Below are 20,659 nucleotides of genomic sequence, written 5' to 3' on the forward strand. Positions count from 1 at the left end.
AGGCCCACCAAGTTCTTTTGAGGAAGGATTTATCTGACTTTATCACAATCTCAGAGAACCTGAATGGCTTGCTCATGATCACATATTTAGATGTAGCTAAGGCAGGACCGGATCCAAGCTTTAGTGCTCATTTCCATAAAGTCATTTGCATTTTTACCTACATGGACTGAAGAACTAAATAACTGTTACCAGTGATAATCAAAGGGGAAAACAGATTTTTCTTTTAGATTTTTTTTTTTTAAGAGGGAGAAACTTACAAAACCTACCACTGATATTCTTGTTTTTTGAGAAACATTTCGTTTCAGTAAGATATTAACGTTTTCCAAGTTGCATCCACTGCCCATAAACTCAATGTGGCTATTTCCACAGAAAAGGTTTTGGAATGACAGAATATTATTAAAAGTATATGTGAAAGTTTCTGCAACTTCAAAATCCAAAGGAAATAAAAAGTAACTTAAAAAAAAAAAAGCCTAGGAGGTCTGGCTATATTGCCTAGGCTGGTCTCAAACTCCTGAGTTCAAGCAGTCCTCCGACCTCAGCCTCCCAAATAGCTACGATTACAGACATGTGCCTGGCTTAAAGTAACGTTTTTTTAAACTTACGCAAAATGTAAGTTTGAAAGACTTTCAAGCACATTAGTAATTACATAAAAATTTAGATTTAAAAAGAGAACTAGGTTGAAGTTATGGACCAACAGAAACAATTTATGGTCAATATATATATGAACTTTGTAAGAAATGACAGTTAATTCCTCATTTATTTATCAACACAAAAAAGCAGGAAAAACACCAACAAATATTTACTGATTCCTTATTATGTGCCAGGCACTGTGCTAAGTCTTAAAGACTACAACAATGAAGAAGCAGAAAGGGTCCTTGTCCTCATGAAGCTTAGAATAAATAGAAGGCACCATTATAATATAATGAGTACATTACAAAGCAGCTTCATATTCCTCAACTCATTTAATTCCCACCACCACTCTGTAAGAGAAGTATTAATCATCTTGTTTTCCAGATAAGGAAAATGAGACACAGGAGAAGACATGTGACTATTTTTTTGGCCAAGGTCACAAATAGTTAAGTGCCATAATTCTTTTCACTATGCCATGCTATATCTCACATGATTGCTCCATATATAATTTTAAAAAACATATTAACTGTTGATGTGATTCTTTTGAAAATGTGTTTAAAGTGTTCCCTTATATAATATAGCAAATCCTTGCAATTCCCCAAAATAAATGAACTAGAATGAGAAACAGAATAACGAAGCTTAATGAGATAAAATACAGATAAGCATCAGTGTATCCAAAACACTATTTTTCATTAAAGTTTTTTTATGCAGATGATCTGTACAATGAAGTTTCTAATATTTGTGGAAAACAGTATAAATTAATTAGAAAAAACATGGACAACAGCAATCTCCACATGTGATAAGGTAAAATATGTATTAAAATGAGCAATCTTAATGTATATACAACATATATTGTTGATTTGAAAACCTAATTGATATTTTCACATTTAATTCCATTTTATTACAAAATTTAGATAAGAAAATAGCACCAAAGGAACAAAACAGAAACTAAGGGTTCAGTTCTCTAACATTAGTCCAGTCTTTATGTTTTCCCGAGTGTCAGAACCACTGACTCAGTTTCAACAATTCTGTAGAAGTATGCATTATTTAAGAAAAAAAGGTGAGATAACATGATAAATGTACTTTAAGTCACAAAGTTTGTAATTTTACTATGTAAACTATCTCAGTCATAACACTTTTTTCACTGAAAGGCTGTATACTGGCAAAAATAATTGTACATTTTGGGTATATTGGAACATTAAAGGATATATTAAAAACTATAGTTCTCGTGATATGCATACCCATCTTTGTAAGATTATATATCATTACAACCACAATAGAAACAAACTATCATACTTTACTGATTTAAACTGCCAACAAAATATTGTTTTAAATTAGCTATTTAAAAATTTGCCTTATTTATTATTATTTTTTGAGACGGACTCTCACTCTGTTGCCAGGCTGGAGTGCAGTGGTACGATCTCAGCTCACTGCAACCTCTGCCTCCTGGGTTCAAGCGATTCTCCTGCCTCAGCCTCCAGAGTAGCCAGGATTACAGGCATGCGCCACCACGCCCAGCGAATTTTTGTATTTTTAGAAGAGATGGAGTTTTACCATGCTGAACAGGATGGTCTTGATTTCTTGACCTTGTGATCTGCCCATCTTGGTCTGCCAAAGTGCTGGGATTACAGGCGTGAGCCACTGTGCCCAGCCAAAAATTTGCCCTATTTTTTAATAGCACATTCGTTTTCAAAAGTTTTTACATGTAAAACTTTCCAGAGGATACACACATGAACCACTGGAATTAAGTTTCCTTTGACATTACTGGAAAAAAGCAACTGGTTGGCTATTCTTGAAGTATACTAGCTTTAGAATCCTAAAACCAAAGCTAATGACAGCAAGTCAAACCTCCTGTTACTTTAACATTGGCTAAGAGATCATAACTGTAATGACTCAGCTTTTAAGAAATAATTCAGTCTAGTTTGTAAATGACCAGAAGTGTTAAAATGTAAAATGAGTTTAAGGACAGACATTTAAGGGTTGTTGCAGAAAAGCTCATGATTTCCACACAATCTAGAAGAGTTTAGTAAGAAAAAAAAGTTTTGTAAGACTAAAAAGGGCTAGCCAATTTTCCCAGCACCGTTTATTAAATAGGGAATCCTTTCCCCATTTCTTGTTTCTGTCAGGTTTGTCAAAGATCAGATGGCTGTAGATGTGTGGAAAACAGTGCGGCGATTCCTCAAGGATCTAGAACTAGAAATATCATTTGACCCAGCCATCCCATTACTGGGTATATTTCCAAAGGATTATAAGTCATGCTGCTATAAAGACACATGCACACGTATGTTTATTGCGGCACTATTCACAATAGCAAAGACTTGGAATCAACCCAAATGTCCATCAGTGACAGACTGGATTAAGAAAATGTGGCACATATACACCATGGAATACTATGCAGCCACAAAAAAGGATGAGTTTGTGTCCTTTGTAGGACATGGATGCAGCTGGAAATCATCATTCTCAGCAAACTATCACAAGAACAGAAAACCAAACACCACATGTTCTCACTCATAGGTGGGAATTGAACAATGAGATCACTTGGACACAGGAAGGGGAACATCACACACCAGGGCCTATTGTGGGGAGGGGGGAGGGGGAGGGGTAGCATTAGGAGATATACCTAATGTAAATGATGAGTTAATGGGTGCAGCACACCAGCATGGCACATGTATACATATGTAACAAACCTGCATGTTGTGCACATGTACCCTAGAACTTAAAAAAAAAAAAAAAGAGGAAAAAGGGGATATCAGCTGAAAGGTACTCAGGAAAGCTGGAAAAAGGAAATATAAGGAAAAAAAGTCTAAGGTCAATTATTCTAAGTGAAGTAACTCAGGAATGGAAAATCAAACACCACATGTTCTCACTTGTAAGTGGGAGCTAAGCTATGAGGATGCAAAGGTGTAAGAATGACAGGAATTAGCTTTTAATCCTTGTATAAATTATGAACCCGTTTAGAACATAGGCTCTGTGTTTCAGGTTTTTTTTTTGCCTCCCCAACAGTGGCAAATACGGTCAGCGATTCATAAAAAATATGATTTATAATAGGATGCACCAGGGAAACTTTGAATCTGAATAGAGATCATGGTAATGAGATACGGGAAGAAGAATGGAGAAGAAATTAGTGGTCCCTCTCCCTCCCAACTCCTTGCAACGGTATAAAAGCCAGTCAGCCAAATAATAAAGAGCCGTATTATTTTTACAGAGTCAAGGATCCTGTATCGGGCCCCAAAACTTCAAAGGTAAGTATAAAGTAAAAATTCATAAGCATGTAGCTAAAAAGTTTTTTATTTCCATAGGTAAAAACAAATGTTGCTTCATTAAGGATTTGGTTTAGCTTGCATTTTTCCTTCTAAGTGATTAGCTCACTCATGCTCTCCCCTGCACCTCAAATAGAACAAGTATAGTGGTTTAAGGTTTACAAGGCACGGGAAGAAAAAAAAAAAAAACCCCGAGATATTAGCAAATTCACTTCATTTCATTTAAAATTCTCATTGCTTATACAATGCAGGAAAAAGTACACTTGTAAGAGACCCCGTTATAGCACACAGAGGGGGTAAAAAGTCAAGCTAGAAGTACACGAATGCAGGCACCAACTGGACCTATAAAACAGGATATATAAGGTTTTTATTTTGTGTATGAGCAAAAAGTTCTAGATGTTCCCTAACTAGTAAAGACCAACTGTGAGTCCCCTGTCTAGAGGCAATCCAGATGGAATGCTCAGTATCACTGGCTACGCAGCACGAACGCTTAGCAAGGTCAAATAGATACTTGGAAATTCTATCTCCAAATAAAAGACAGAATTCTTATTACTACACTGCCTACAAATAAAAATACAGTACTTTTTTTTGGCATACAAAAAAGTACCCAGATGAGGCTTTAATGTGATAAGGCTGTAATTTAAAAAAATGTACATGCCTTGTAAATACTTATAACTACATTTTCCCCTGAAGGCTTTTCCTGGTTTTGGCCCATCATTCAAGATTATTTTTCTCAGCTGTTAAAAGCAATGAACATAACCACATTTATGCGATTCTGTCATTAACTGGATCTCTTCTTTCTTTTTTATTAGACAACACCTAATTTTAATACAGCCTCTGGCTTATGGTAAAGCCACATCTGATCTTCAGTTCTTCTTGACATGCCTTTCATACAGATGTGTTACCACTGTAAACAGCTCAAGCTGATCCTAAGAAATTCACCTAAGGTTTCCTAGAAATGCCATTCACATGAGTTCTGTATTTTAAACCATGACTTTGAAAATGAGCTATGTAAAAATCTTTAGAGTTTGACTTAAAAATTTTCAAATTGGAATCTTAAGCATTTAAACTATTCACAGCCTACTGATAATGAGCTAGATATCTTTTAAAAAACAAAAGAGGCTGGGCATAGTGGCTCACACCTGTAATCTCAGCACTTCGGGAGGCTGAGGCAGGTGGATCATTTGAGGTCAGGAGTTCAAGATCAGTCTGGCCAACATGGTGAAACCCTGTCTCTATTAAAAATACAAAAATTAGCCAGGCATAGTGGCATGCGCCTGTAGTCCCAGCTACTCGGGAGGCTGAGGCAGGAGAATCCTTTGAACCTGGGAGGTGGAAGTTGCAGTGAGCCATGATCATGCCACTATACTGAAGCCTGGGCAAAAGAACGTGAGACTCTGTCTCAAAAAAAAAAAAAAAAGAAAGAAAGAAAAAATCCAACAAAACAACAACAAAAAACAAAGGAGACACAGACAAATTTGGGAAGACTCCAGGCATTATTTATTCAACAAAATTTATGTGGTATCAGTTGGGCGTGGTGGCTCACCTCTGTAATCCTAGCACTTTGGGAAGCCGAGGTGGGCGGATCACCTGAGGTCACGAGTTCAAGACCAGCCTGGCCAACATGGTGAAACCCCATCTCCACTAAAAATACAAAAAAATTAGCCAGGTGTGGTGGTATGCACCTGTAATCCCAGCTACTCGGGATGCTGAGGCACAAGAATTGCTTGAACCTGGGAGGCAGAGGTTGCAGTGAGCTGAGATCGTGCCACTACACTCCAGCCTGGGTGACAGAGTGAGACTGTCTCAAAATAAAATAATTTAAAAAATTTATTGGTATTTACAAAGCAATGGTTATGAATGATTTTATGATCTCACGGTACAATAAAGAATAAAAAGTTCAGTCAAGAGGCTTAAAGATTAATTTATGTATTGATTAACTCATATATTTGACTTACATACCAACTATAAGGAAGGTTCACAAAAAAGTTTCCTAATGAAAAGGAAAGATCTTTCTCTTCCATTAGTGGAAACTGTCAGTTAATTTATTAGATGTTAGGCTGGGCACCTTGGCTCACACCTGTAATCCCAGCACTTTGGGAGGCCGAGGCAGGCGGATCATGAGGTCAGGAGATTGAAACCATCCTGGCTAACACAGTGAAACCCTGTCTCTACTAAAAACACCAAAAAAAATTAGCCGGGTGTGGTGGCGGGCGCCTGTAGTCCCAGCTACTCTGGAGGCTGAGGCAGGAGAATGGCGTGAACCTGGGAGGCGGAGCTTGCAGTGAGCTGAGATTGCGCCACTGCACTCCAGCCTGGGAGACAGCGAGACTCTGCCTCAAAAAAAAAAAAAAATTTTATTAGATGTTAGTGGCATTGTGATTCAATAATAGAAGACCTTAACGAAAAAAATTTGGCAAACCCCATTCTTTCTGCAACAAAAGTATAGAGAACTGGGAGAGTTACTCTGAGCCACAAAAGGTTTAGGATGGGATAATAATGAGTTGAAATTGGAGGTTTCTTTTGGGCAGCAAGAGCAATTTAATGAGTGACCTGACTACAAAAGCAGAGTTCGAACAAAGTACATGGAGTCTACTTCTAGCCATCAAGAGACAGGGATTTAATTTTTTTTAAGGCACCTCAAATTATTGTCAATGAAATGTTTATTACTACAGATAAGTTACATTTGGTAAAATGTAGAAAGATTCTAGTCTTGAAACTAGACTTATGAATGTGCTTCAAATAAGCAGAGAAAGTCTCAAATAAAGAGGTAATTAAGAGGATAACTTTGCAGGTTTTAGCAAACCCATGCTATTTCCACCAATGACAAAATTAGTAAGTTAAAAGAAGATGGTCTGATGTCATCTGACAGGAAAGTCCTCATTCAATAAACAAGACCTGAGATAGCCGGAGTATTTTTAGAAACGCGGGTAGAGACTATGAGGAAGGAATAATGAAGTTTTAGGAAATGTGGGAAACTACAGAGAAATTGAAGAATCACTGTCATCTGAACCTATGGGCAGATGATTTATTTCCCTACTCTTGCTGTTTGGATCTGACTAGCCCAACAAAATAACAGGGCCTAGACTTTAGATATTATGAATCAATAAATTATGTCTTAAAACTGACTTAGCAGATATGCCTTATTCCTTGATTAAGGTAGTTTTTATTTCCATAATATTTTCTCCAAAACAAAAAACATTTTGGTATTATCAAAGCTCACCTCCACTCACAACTCCAAATGTAGTATATCCTTCAATTATATTGTAATTAAAGACTTGTTAGCTAAATTGCAATACACAGAAAAGCATTATATTGCCTTAAGAAAACCCCATACCATTTAATTCTGACAACTAAATTGGTTCCTACCAACAAAACAAACAATAAAAGCACAAAGCTTTTAATAATGTATTAAAATTACAAGTAATTTGGTTTTTTACTGTTAAGATTACCACTCATTCATAACTGTAACTGCAAATATTTTAGGCTTGAAAAACATAAACTATAGTTCTATTTTAAAATGTTTTCAAAGAATTTGATCAGTATTCTTTTTACTTGAATTTCACTAATAAAATTATGTGTAAAAGACTCAGTAATAATAAAAGCTTTTTGTCTTACAATGCCAAGAGAGTTTCAATTGGGGTCCACAAACCAGGGAATGGGATTGATAGGTGTTCTGTGATACATTTATTTTTTTTTAGACAGAGTCTCACTCTGTCACCCTGGCTGGAGTGCAGTGGTGCGATCTCGGCTCACTGCAATCTCCGCTTCCCAAGTTTCAACAATTCTCCTGCCTCAGCCACCCGAGTAGCTGGGATTACAGGTGCACGCCACCACACCCGGCTAATTTTTGTATTTTTAGTAGAGATGGGGTTTCACCACGGTTGCCCAGGCTGGTCTCGAACTCCTGACCTCAGGCGATCTGCCCGCCTTGGTCTCCCAAGTGCTGGGATTACAAACGTGAGTCACCGCGCCCAGCCGACCCATCTATTTAATGATTACTTTAATATTAAAAAATAAGCCACTTACATACCACTGTTTTTACCAAGAGGACAAAAACATTTGTAATAATTAAGTTTGGACTGAAAATTTGAACAAAGCATTGGCTGGGATTCTTAAGCACAAATAAGGTAAGCCTAGCATTTTATAAACTGTAGGAATGTAATGCTGATTCTGAAATTCCAAGTATATCTGGATTCTCATAAATTTAAATATGTGAGATCTACAGAAAATTGAAAACTCCAAATAAAGTTCTAACTATAATCATAAACCACTGTTTTCTCTGTATCCCTCTTAAATATAACTAATATTTATTGACTGCTGACTATATGTCAAGCACTAGGTTAAGTATTTGCATCAACTTGTCACCTCAGGTTGGCACCATTAAGTCCATTTTACAGATGAGATCACTAGAGTACAGTTAATTAACTCACCCAGGGTCACACAGACCTTGTGGTCGAGTTGGGTTTGAATCTCAGACCAAGAATATGGTCTGAGTCCACAGTCCGTATTCTTCACCATTCAGCTACACTGCATCCCTGTCACTGAGCTTATCTCAGAGTTCAGCTGCATTTGCAGGTCCCTCACCATTCCCTGGTGATACCATCTACTGGCTCCAAGTATTTACTCTTTGCGAATGACTCTACAACGATGAGTCTAGCTCTCACGGCTTCCTGTTTCACAGCCACGGTTCAACTGTCTGCTAGATTTTTTCACAGGGCTATCCTTTAGGCATCTTGGTGTCAGTATGACCAAAATACAACCTATCTTCTTTTTCCATACCTTCTGGGTTCCCTACTCTCACCAATCTCTCATCTGATCAACCATGGAACCATTTTAAGTTCTGCCTTACTATTCCAGCACTCATCAAAAGCTAGGCCTCTTGTGCCATACAGTCAAGTTGTGGATGCAAAGGAAAAGTTCTTGAAGTAAATTAAAAGTGCTACTCTAGTGAACACAGGAATGATATGAAAGCAAAACAGCCTGAATAGCCTAATGCTGATATGGACAAAGTCTGAGTGTCTGGATAGAAGATCAAACCAGCCACAACATTCCCATTCCCTTAAGCCAAACTAATCCAGAGCAAAACCTGAACTCTCTTCAACTCTGTGAATGCTGACAGAGGTGAGGAAACTGCAAAAGAAAAGTTTGCAGAGGTCGGTTCACGAGGCTTGAGGAACAAAACCATCCCCTTAACATAAAAGTGCACAGAGAAGCAGCAAGTACTGATACAGAAGCTGTAGCAAGTTATCCAGAAGATCTAGCTGAGATAACTGATTAAGGAGGTTATAATAACAACTGGTTTTCAATGTTGATAAAACAGCTTTTTATTGGAAGAAAATGCCATCCAGGACTTTCACAGCCAGAGAGAAGACAATGCCCAGCTTCAAAGCTTCAAAGGACAGGCTGACTCTCTTGTTAGGGGTTAATGTAGCTGGTGACTTTATGTTGGAAGCCAACGCTCATTTTCCATCCCAAAAGTCATAGGGCCCTTAAGAATTATGCTACATCTACTCTGCTTGTGCTCTACACCTGGAACAATAAAGCCTGGATTACGGCATATTTACAGTGTGGTTTACTAAATATTTTAAGCCCACTGTTAGAGACAAACTGCTCAGAAAAAAAAGATTACTTGCAAAATATTACTGCTCCTGGACAATGTACCCGGTTACCTAAGAGCTCTGACTGAGATGTACAAGGGGATTAATGTTGTTTTCATGCCTGCTAATATCCACTCTGCAGCCCATGGATCAAGGAGTCATTTTGACTTTGTTGTTGTTGTTGAGATAGAGTGTCACTCTGTCCCAGGCTGAAGTGTGGTGGCACAATCTCGGCTTACTGCAATCTCTGCCTCCCAGATTCAAACGATTCTCCTGCCTCAGACTCCCGAGTAGCTGGGATTACGGGCACATACCACCGTGCCCAGGTAATTTTTTCTATTTCTAGTAGAGATGGGGTTTCACTGTGTTAGCCAGGATGGTCTCGATCTCCTGACCTCGTGATCAGGACGGTAAAATCTCGTCTCTACTAAAAATACAAAAAATTAGCTGGGCGTGGTGGTGGCGGACACCTGTAGTCCCAGCTACTCGGGAGGCTGAGGCAGGAGAATGGCGTGAACCTGGGAGGCGGAGCTTGCAGTGAGCTGAGATCGCGCCACTGCACTCCAGCCTGGGCAACAGAGCGAGACACTGTCTCAGAAAAAAAAAAAGAAATCGCCACAGTCACCCCAGCCTTCAGCAACCACCACCCTCAAATAAGTCAGCAGTCATCAGCAGGGATGTAAGACCCTATGCCAACAAAAAGCTGATGACTTACTAAAGGCTCAGATGATCACTAGTGTTTTTAGCACTAAAATATTTACTTGTTTAGGTGTATACACTTTTTTAAGAAGCAGTGTTACTGCACACAGTATAGTGTGAACATAATTTTTACATGTACTAGGAAACAAAAAAAATTGTGTGACTTACTTTATTGAGCTATTTGCCTTACTATAGTGGTCTGAAACCAAACCTGCACTATCTTTGAGGTGTTACTGTAGATAATCATCCAGTATAATTTTTTGGTTAAATATATTTCATTTGGTCATCTGTAAAGCTGGTATTATAGCTCTATTTACCCTAATATTCATGAAAGTCTGCATCATGTCTTACATTCCTATTAGATGGAAGTTAATATCTGTATTCATAACAGAGAAACTGAGGCAGGAGCTAACAAAGTACATGCATCAGGGATACCTGAAAGAAACTTTCCCTTGTCAAACTGAAGACCAAATATGCCATATCTCGCTTATATACTTTATATTCTAAATGGAGCTTGCTTTTGTGCTCTAAATTTAAATGCAGGTAAACAGTTACTATGTACAGATTAACAAAGTGCTAATCAAGTGAAATAGTCCTAAATTCTAAACAGAAAGAGTATGCTAAAGCAAAAAACATTTTTATAATAAATTAAAACTCAGTACTATATTTTTCATATAAAAGTGTCTTTACTACTCTTCAAATATTGCTCTTAGCACAGGAGTCTTTTAGGTGACAGTAGTAGTTCACGTAAATACATAAAATTATTTCTCATATTCTACTTAGTTTGTGATTCACAGCCATTTGAAAATGAATTTTCTCATGCTAAGCAAACTTATCACTGCCCTATAGAAAATTACATATCAACATTTCCTTCCATATTTTGTATTTTTCCTTCTTTCCTCCACTACCCTCCTTTTTTCTCCATATAAAATAAAACAAAAAAACCCCACTTCTCTAGCTTTGAGATATGTCTGGAAAGGATATCTTGAAAAATTAAAATCCCAAAGTCAAGTTTTATTAGCATAGTGCTACTGACAAACTAGAGGGATAAGGTATGAACATCACTAGAGGTTACATAGCCTGGCCTTAAAGTCCTGCCATAGATAATAAAAAGTACACATTGATAATAGTAACACTATGCACATAGCAAAATAGAACCAAGTGAAAATACAGTGTATAACCCTTATTCCCTCTTCTGTTTGTATTACAACTATTTTTTTATTTGAGGGTAGGGAAGTGTATTTGGCTCAGAAGAAGGGTTTTAGTCTTTCTAGTTTGGGGTAGAGGGAGCTTGAGAGAGGAGGCCTCCTGCCAGGAGGCATCTAGACATAGCGGCAGCACTGGATCTTGTATATGGACATCTTTCTCAAGGGAAGGGGAAAAATGATGAGACAAGAGTAAGACCTGTGGTTGCTAGCTGCGCCTCGAAGTACAAAAAATGTGTCAAGATGCTCTCACTACAAGCATTTTGTCGGCCCATAATGATCCATGGATGCCAAAGCACATATATGCCTTTCCTCTAACTAGAACAACTGGCTTAAAATGCTTCAGTAATTACTCTCCTAAAAAGCTATTTGTATGTTAAAGCAAAAATGTTTTAAGCAGCACAATGAGATTAGAAAGGCATGTTTTCTCCAAGAATAAAAGCAATGACAAGTGAATAGTCTTTAAAAATAAAAAACTAAACATCAAACCAATGAGCCAGAAAAAACACAATTCACAGAAGTCAATGAAATAAAGAAAAAAAAGATGAACATTAAGATAGAGTAAAAGTTTGTGCTTTTTAAAAGCATCTATGAAATATTATGTATAAACTCTTTAATAACATTCTCAAGTATACAACTTGAAGATTAAGGTCTTAAAGACAGAAGTAAGCTTAGTATGTACACAGTGAAAATGTTTAGGTAACAAATGGTATAGTGCAATAAAATTTAACATCTCACAAACTTTAAACAAAAAATCCTTATATTTTAAGTAGTATAACATCTGCTTGAGTATAATCTCTCTTCAAAGTTCAGCCATAGTAAGTTATTATGTTATTAATTAAAAATCATCTGCAGCATAAATTTTATTTTTTGTACATAACCTAAATCTGAAAGTTACTATAAACATATTTATTTAATCTTCAAAATAATCATATTTTGTTTTACTTACTAAAGGGTTGAACTGACCATACTTAATGAGCTCCTAAAAGTATGAGTGAAAATCTGCTTACCCTAATTCTCTCCAGAGAGCATTAGCCACACCTCTAACAGGTATACTATTACATCTTTGGAAGTTTAAAGGAAAGTAATCCATAAATTGCCTGCACAGTTCTTAATTATGTAGATCTGATACTGCCTCCCTTTCAAAGTTATACTTACTTATCACCATCTATAAAAGAAATTCTTAAAAAGGGAGGAAAGGGGAGAGAGAAAAGGTCAAAATAAATCAGTTCTACAATATGTTAGTGGCACAGGTATAGAAAAAAAAGGAAAAAAGTTGGATAGAGAGTAATACTACTGACTAAACAGAGTTCACAGTTATCTGTGGATTTCAGTTCTTAGACTATTAGTAAAAATGAAGTACAAGCTAAATTTGTTACCAAGTTGTAATGTTCTTAGAAATTTTCAGTTCTTAAAGGTAAGTTCTGAAAACCAACCTGGCTATCTCTTCTCGATGAGCAGTCCAATCTCGGATGTAGTCTTCCTGCTCTTTAATCCGGTGCTTGAATGAAGAACTAGTAGGCATTGCTGATCCAGTGCTCTGCAAGCGAGTGGTTTTCAGGGCTGGAGAAGTACGTAGACGGGTATGTTTAGGGGAATTACGGTTTGATCCAAATTCATCTTCTGAGGTGGAAGCATAATCAGTAGGAAAGCGCCTCCATCTTGAATTTACTAAATTAGTTTAATTATTAAAAAAAGAATTATTATGTTATCATTTAAAGGAGGTAAAAGTCATGACTTCAAAACACCATGAGAGCGCACACACAGCACAATTTTCAATAACTGACGTACACATACCTCACAAAAACCATAAGTCTACTACTCCTTAGAGATAGAAACATTACACTTTGGTGAATTAAAAACAATGAAAACATCAAAAGACCATGTTTTCCATAGTGTGGTGAATAAACATTCAGATGAAAAATTTCACTAATGATAAACAACTAAGCAAGCTCTATCCATCGATGTTTAAGTGGAGCACTTTTCAATTGCAAATATTTCTTATTTGAGTGAAAATATGAATTTTTCCAAAAAAAAAAAGACAGTAACAACATCAACGACAACAAAAATAAAAACAAGGGAAAAGATTTCCTCATGCCACATGGACTTTCAACATGGAGATGGTAAAAACTCTTTTCCCAACACACAGACGTGCATAATTCCGGCTGTGGAAATTATGCCTTTATGGCAGAAAAAAAAAACATTACCTCTGTCATTCAACATCCTGTTACGCTATGGTTGGAAAAAATCTTTTTACACGGTAAAAAACACAACAAAGCATCTTCAGTACAACTCTCTGCTGCTTTGACACTGAAAGCATATGGTGAAAATAGACAATGGCATAAAATCTACAAAAAGCAAAACTCTACAAGCTTTTGTCACAACCATTGACACTGAAGGCACAGGAGATACTGTGAAGAGTCACATTAAAGAAAGTGGCAATCACTTTCTTATTTACAGTTAGTAAAGACATTTAAAAAAATGGCATTGCTGAAACATTTAAAAAATCAGAAGACAAAGCAGACACTTTACTACTGTTAATATGATAATCAAACATACAAATAATTTGTGAAGCATAAATAGAGGTAAAAAAGAGAAATAAAGGCTAATTCCTGGTAAACTTCACAAGGGCAGGAACCATGTCTGTTTAATCCAATAATGTATATCTAGCACTTAGTTGAGTGTTGGCTAGCAAATTTTTAACAAATATTTTGGAAAAAATGTAAGAATTCCTGGATATAAATACTTACTTTTCCGAAACCTAGTGAAAAGCATTAAATGTTATCGGCGTTTTAAAGTAATAAAACCTTAGCATCTTTTTCCTTTTCAATAGAAACTGACCCTAAGCTGCATAGAACCCAGAAGTTCCTCCACTCGAATGTTATGCCTTTTATGTCTTTTCCTCCAAAAAGTACATTTTTACCTGGGGATCTCTAAGGCTGAGCTTGCTCTCAGATAAAACTGGCATGCATTGCCACCAGAACTGGCTTAAGAAACAGAGAACTCTATAATGAGGAATATGCCATCAATTAGAGCCTATCGATTTGTCCTCATTCACACCCCTATCTGGAGATCCTGATGTTTGGAACTACATTCATTCATAGATATGAGAGAATGAACATACGCAGAAAGTTCATGGCTCTCTGTAAAAGTGTATGCAAATGCATATGCTAGGTAATTAGTCATAGATTTTTTTGAGGAGCTTAAACATAATTTCTGATTTTAACACTGTAAGATAATTTATTAACATAGATACTATTTTTACCATGGTGATAATGTACTCATTTCTAGATATAAATTTTCCATGAGTTGAAGTGATCCTGAGACTTAAAACCAATTTTAGGAAAAGTTTAGGGACAAGAGTAAAGACGTTTAGAAAAGAATTAGAAATATGGCAGGCAAAATCAGAAATACTGTAAACAAATTTGTACTTTTCAAAAAAGTGTTTCATTAAATGCTAAATGTGTGTCTATTTTGCTATCTTACAAAAGTGTTCATAAGGAAGAAAAAAATCAATTGTTACATCAAATTTCCTGATTTTTGATTAGGCAACTATGGTCACCATACATATGATTGGAAACTAGAGAGAAAAGAAAGGCAATTAACAAAGAGCTTTAATAAACTGGAGAACATATGAAAACATAAGTATGATAAAACTAAGACAGTTAATTTCGAGGTAACTTAGAAAGAATGGCATCGATGGCTGACTACATGAAAGCAGAATGAGAGACTGAGTGCCAAGTACTGTTAATATATGTTAAACGTCAGGTGACCACATATAAGTAGAGCCATGCTAGAATAACTTTAAATAGTCTGAGCTTAGGATCAAAAAGCAATTACATTTTGAGGAAAAAAGTAAGAGAAAAACTTCCTTTTCACAAACTTTCCATCTCTTTTCATAGGCTGGTCTACCTAGAAGTCAGTAAGAATAGTAAAGCTACTAATAATATCTTTTAAAACCAATCAGAGGCCAGGTGCGGTGGCTCACGCCTGTAATCCCAGCACTTTGGGACACTGAGGCAGGCGGATCACAAGGGCAGGAGGTTGGGACCCTCCTGGCCAACATGGCGAAACCCCATCTCTACTAAAAATACAAAAATTAGCCAGGCGTGGTGGTGCATGCCTGTAATCCCAGCTACACGGGAGGCTAAGGCAGGAGAATCACATGAACCCAGGAGTCAGAGGCTGCAGTAAGCTGAGATTGCACCACTGCACTCTGGCCTGGTGACAGAGCCAGACTCTGTCTCAAACACAAAAAGAAAAGCAATAAAAAGAATACAGCATATTTTAAAAAGTAAAAGGTAACATCTTTAGGTATGTTCTTTTAAAATTGAGGAGGAAACTGGATAAAATAATCAGCATATAGCACAGAAATAAAAATGTGATTAAAAATTATTAAGTAATTAAGAGCTCCCTTTGCCAGTGGAAAACATATCACACACGGTGTACTATGAAGAAAAGCTCCAGTTACCTCTGGACACACTGAGTCTGTGTAACAACGAACAGCAGAGCAGAGACTGAGTGAAATGATGGCTACTGGCGGAGAAGGAACTGGGAAAGGGAGTTCAATGCTAGGCCCTTTAACCTGTTATTTCTCAAATAATTAATTTCAAAACTTTTTGCTTTCTTAACATTTATTTCCAAACTATAGCAGCTACCCAACTTTTTTTTTTTCCTAAATTCTCTACCACCCACTAATTAACACCAAAGAAAGTTCAAGTTAAAATATTTTAAATTTTCCCCCATCTACTTATTTCATAGAATTTTGGAACAGAATGACCTTTGACATGAGTCTAAATTCTTCCATTGACAGAGAAGAAACAGGCCCAGAGACGTCTTACCTTGCTAAAATCACAGTATAAGCCAGGTCTATGGACTCCCAGACTTCAAAACTAATTCTCTGAGATTCCAAGTGTTGTATACATTCTACACTTTTGTTTCCAGTAAGTTTTTTTTTTGAGATGGAGTGTCCCTCTGTCACCTGGGCTGGAGGGCAATGGCGCCATCTTGGCTCACTGCAACCTCCGCCTCCCAGGTTCAAGCGATTCTCCTGCCCTCAGCATCCAGAGTAGCTGGAATTAAAGGCACCCGCCACCATGTCTGGCGAATTTTTGTACTGTTAATAGAGACAGGGTTTCACCATGTTGGCCAGGCTGATCTTGAACTCCTGACCTCAGGTAAACTACCTGCCTCAGCCTCCCAAAGTCCTAGGATTCTAGGCATGAGCTGCCGTGCCCAGTCAAGTTGTTTTAAAAAGACAATCCAAATTTCTCATGTAATGATAGTTTTTCTGATTTCTACCTGTGTTGAAGAAAAACTTTCTTTCTCTTGAATTTTATTCAGCTTAAGTAACAATTTATAAAAATAAATTAGATTTTCTTAATATATTATTAGGCTCATTTGATGGGTTGATATTACTGAGGCATTTAAAGGTGTTTGAAACGCCAATCTCTAAGAGACTTATTGGTTAGTAAAGGCCTAGACAGCATGTATATTAAAATGAAAGTTCCAAGATGGGCTTGATTAAGCTTGTAGCTAGGGCTACAGCATTCATTACAAAATTTAGTTTTTAATTACAAAATAGGCAACATTCCCTCTTGTGTTGTAGTACTAAACTACTATATTCACTACAAAAACATACTATCATTTATGATGTCTAGAGAATTAAAAAGGAAAAAAAGAGTTGTTAGTATCGTATTTCTGTGAATGTTCTAATTTCTTTGTTGGCATTAAAACGTGCAACTACAGATTTTGCAAACACACTTCAGAAAATACACATTGCATCTTCATACTATATCAGAATATTTTAGTGGAAAATTACCACAAACATGTTTTGCATGTATATTTACGAGCATGCAGCAATAAGATCAGTTGGGGAGAAAAACTGCTGACAATGCTCTGTTTTGTCCTTTGACCTGGAGAAAGAGTTAATTCAAGCCATGCATGTCCAACATTTAATTTCTACTGCCTATAAATTGTGAAGATTAAAATTAAAAAGGGACAGCAAACAGTCAAAAAAAATTTTAAGGATATTAACATAATGTTTTTATTTTCTAAAATGTGCACTTAAAACATAATGAAAACCAAGTGCTTTATTTTGATAATTCAAGGTCTTTAAATTTAAATATATCTTGCCAAAATAAATCTGGATATCTCAGTTACAACCTGATATCAAGAATCACTGAAGGAGGCCGGGTGCCTGTAATCCCAGCACTTTGGGAGGCTGAGACAGGAGGACAGATCAGCCTAACCAATATGGTGAAACCTCGTCTCTACTAAAAATACAAAAAATTAGCCGGGCCTGGTGGCACACGCCTGTAATCCCAGCTACTTGGGAGGTTGAGGCAGGAGAATCACTTGAATCAGGGAGGCAGAGGTTGCAGTGAGCCGAGATCATGCCATTACACTCCAGCCTGGGCAGCAAGAGCAAGACTCTGTCTCAAACAAACAAACAAACAAACAAACAAAAAATCATTGAAGGAATGTTTCGGGGGAAAAAAAACTAGTTAAACTCTTAGAAGCAAATTGCAAATTACATCAGAGAAACATACAGAACTCTTTTCTTAATGCTAAATCTGAGATTTCCAATCTTCTATTTTTATCACACACGTTTCTTCAAAAAAACTCTTTTTTTTTTTTTAATGGAGACAGGGTCTCACTTGTCCCAGGCTGGAATGCAGTAGTGTCATCACAGCTCACTGCAGCCTTGAACTCCTGGGCTCAAGTAATCCTCTAACTTTGCCCTTCCCTAAAATACTGGGATTATAGGCCGGAAACACTGTGCTGGCCTAAAACTATTTTAAAGACATCATCTAAAATATGGAATTGGAAACATTACAGAATTATTTTTACATATCCAATTGGAACAATATCAAAGGTGCTAGGTTCAGATTATTTCCAAGGTCTTTACAGTTTATACCGTGCACAGCAACACTGATCGGCATGATTTAACATTCTTTTAAGTCATCTTTCAAAAGATAAAAATTTTCTTTTTTTTCATTCAAAATAGTATAATTATCTTAAACAGAAATGTTATAATATCAAAGGCATCTAAATTAGCAAAATCAAACAGGTATGTTTGTTTGTTTGTTTGATGACCTTCTCCATACAGCTATTATAGTAAGTTCACACTGAATGAAAGATCCTGGCTACTGTCCTAGATAAGATGTAATACTATAAATGGGTACCTTGAGAGAAGCTGAATATACAATCCCAGATTACAATGTGGCTTTATGCTCTTAAGGTGGAATAGAGAATATAAACTGGGTAAAACATCAGAATTGCAAAGATTTTAGTAAACAATACCAAAACCTTTATATTGTATATTGGCCTTGCATATACTCCTGATAATAATCCAGTAGATTCCAGCTGTCTTCTGGAAGCTTGCATACAAGTAAACACTCAAACTATTTCTTAGAGCTAGAATAAATATGGCAGAACAACAACAGGCTGGGGATTAAAAGCCTTTGATTCTCATTCCGCCTCTGCCACAGCCATGTGCCCAGGGCAGGTTATTTCCTCTCTTGGCCTCAGTTCCCTTAAGGGAATAACCCTTCTAACTCTTAAATTTCATGATTCTCATTATTTAATATACTGCTAGTAAGTATGAAAAGACCAAAATCATGTACTTCAATTTGTCCTAGGAAATTTCATATACAATTCAAGGTTCTTTTTGGACACAGAAAACTGAATATTTATCATTCTGTATTCAAAGAAGCAGAAAATGAAATGTAGCTTTATATATAGTATCTTACAGTTGTTTCTTAGACTTGCTGAAGTCATCATATTTAGCTTGGATCTCAAGCCTTATCCTAAATATCAAGGAATAAAACCACATTATGTGTTAAGAGGTACTCCAAGCTACCTGGTAACATAGAAATTATGTTAAGACAGGAAAATACACACATATCTTAATGGAGATGAGGTGATAAAACGCGGAGTATAGCAGAAGAAATTTCTTCAGGAAATGCAGCAGAGATGAAATGTGAATTGAAGAAGTAGAACCATAAGCAACAACAGAATGAAAAAAAAAAAGTTTTAAAATATTTGGCAATAAATTTATGAACCACCAATCAAAGCTTCAAGTGTGGAAACGAGGACTGGGGTGATAAGGAAAATGTTGCCTAATTTTTTTTTGGAATCATGATTATATGTTATCCAGCTTCAGCCTACATCCATTTCTACCATAGACAGTGACCATCATTACCAAACCCACTGACCAGCAAAGAGAGAGAGGTGAATGGAGTGGAGGAAAGCAGCAGTGAAAAGAGGAAGAAAAGTGAAAAAAGTATCATATGCAAAGTACCGTTCCTTTAGGGTCTTGTAGGATATAGTGTGGTAGATGTAAACCAATCAAAAATAAAAAGATGAAATTTCATATCAACTTCCCCTCCACTTTCAACTCAAGACTTAGGGCTCACCGAGATGTTTGCCTACTGAAAATAATCATGCATCTGCAAGCCTGTTATAACAGCTAGCCTCCCACACTGGCCTGTGCAGCCACGCCCACGTAGGAGGCTCATTATGAAGTAATGAGAACAGGCTTACAGGATACAAACAAATATCCACCTCATGACTCTTTGGTCACACATGTCTCTCAATGGCTTCAGCTCTGAACACAAAGTACGTAAGCAAACAAATATAACAACATCAGTTAAATTCTGGTGGAGAGTAAGTAGTTTCTGTAGTTATTATATTCAATTACACCTAATTACTAGAGTTAAACGATGTAACAGCACTTTGTGAGATAATGCTCATAACCAGTTAAATTTCTACAGCCCAGTTTGGCCAATATATGCTGAGTGATTCCCCATGAATCCATCTTCTTCCACTGAAATAAATTAAGGGTTAGTTTTCACCTACTCCAACTATAAACAGATTTAACTTTAAAAAGTATAAGTAAAGTATGTGAGACATTTCAAAACAGGGGAAAAAAAAACCAAAGCATTGATTATTTAACTCTGAAAGGAGTAATAAAGCATATGCTGCTTTTCTTCAAGTTCTTAAGGGCTTTGAATTATGTGAGGATACTTAAGGTTAAACACATGCTTTTAGAAGCACAATGTTAATTCCCATACTTTAAACCAGATAATGCCAGATAATCTAATTTTGACACACACACATCCAAATATATTACCAACTGGAAAATTAAAACTCCTAAATCAGCTCAATGAATTCCTAATTTTGAAATCACTATTTTGCCCCAGGACTTTAATTGGAAGTATATATAACTTCTGACTTTTCCATTTACTATGCTACATAAAAC

At 36.6% G+C, this 20,659-nt stretch overlaps 1 protein-coding gene across 9 annotated transcripts in view; it reads right to left on the reverse strand.

The window, feature by feature from the left end:
• CEP170 (centrosomal protein 170) overlaps positions 1–20,659 on the reverse strand; it is a 127,249-nt gene that overhangs the window by 19,130 nt on the left and 87,460 nt on the right. For 8 of the 9 annotated variants that reach the window (XM_073011878.1, XM_073011874.1, XM_073011877.1 and 5 more), the window contains one exon: positions 12,831–13,065. In XM_073011878.1, the coding sequence (XP_072867979.1) occupies positions 12,831–13,065 (235 nt within the window). The remainder of the gene's footprint in view (positions 1–12,830; positions 13,066–20,659) is intronic. The other variant, XM_073011875.1, reaches the window with a different exon arrangement.

Source organism: Chlorocebus sabaeus, chromosome 25 (genome assembly GCF_047675955.1).
Source record: "Chlorocebus sabaeus isolate Y175 chromosome 25, mChlSab1.0.hap1, whole genome shotgun sequence".
Lineage (NCBI taxonomy): Eukaryota > Metazoa > Chordata > Mammalia > Primates > Cercopithecidae > Chlorocebus > Chlorocebus sabaeus.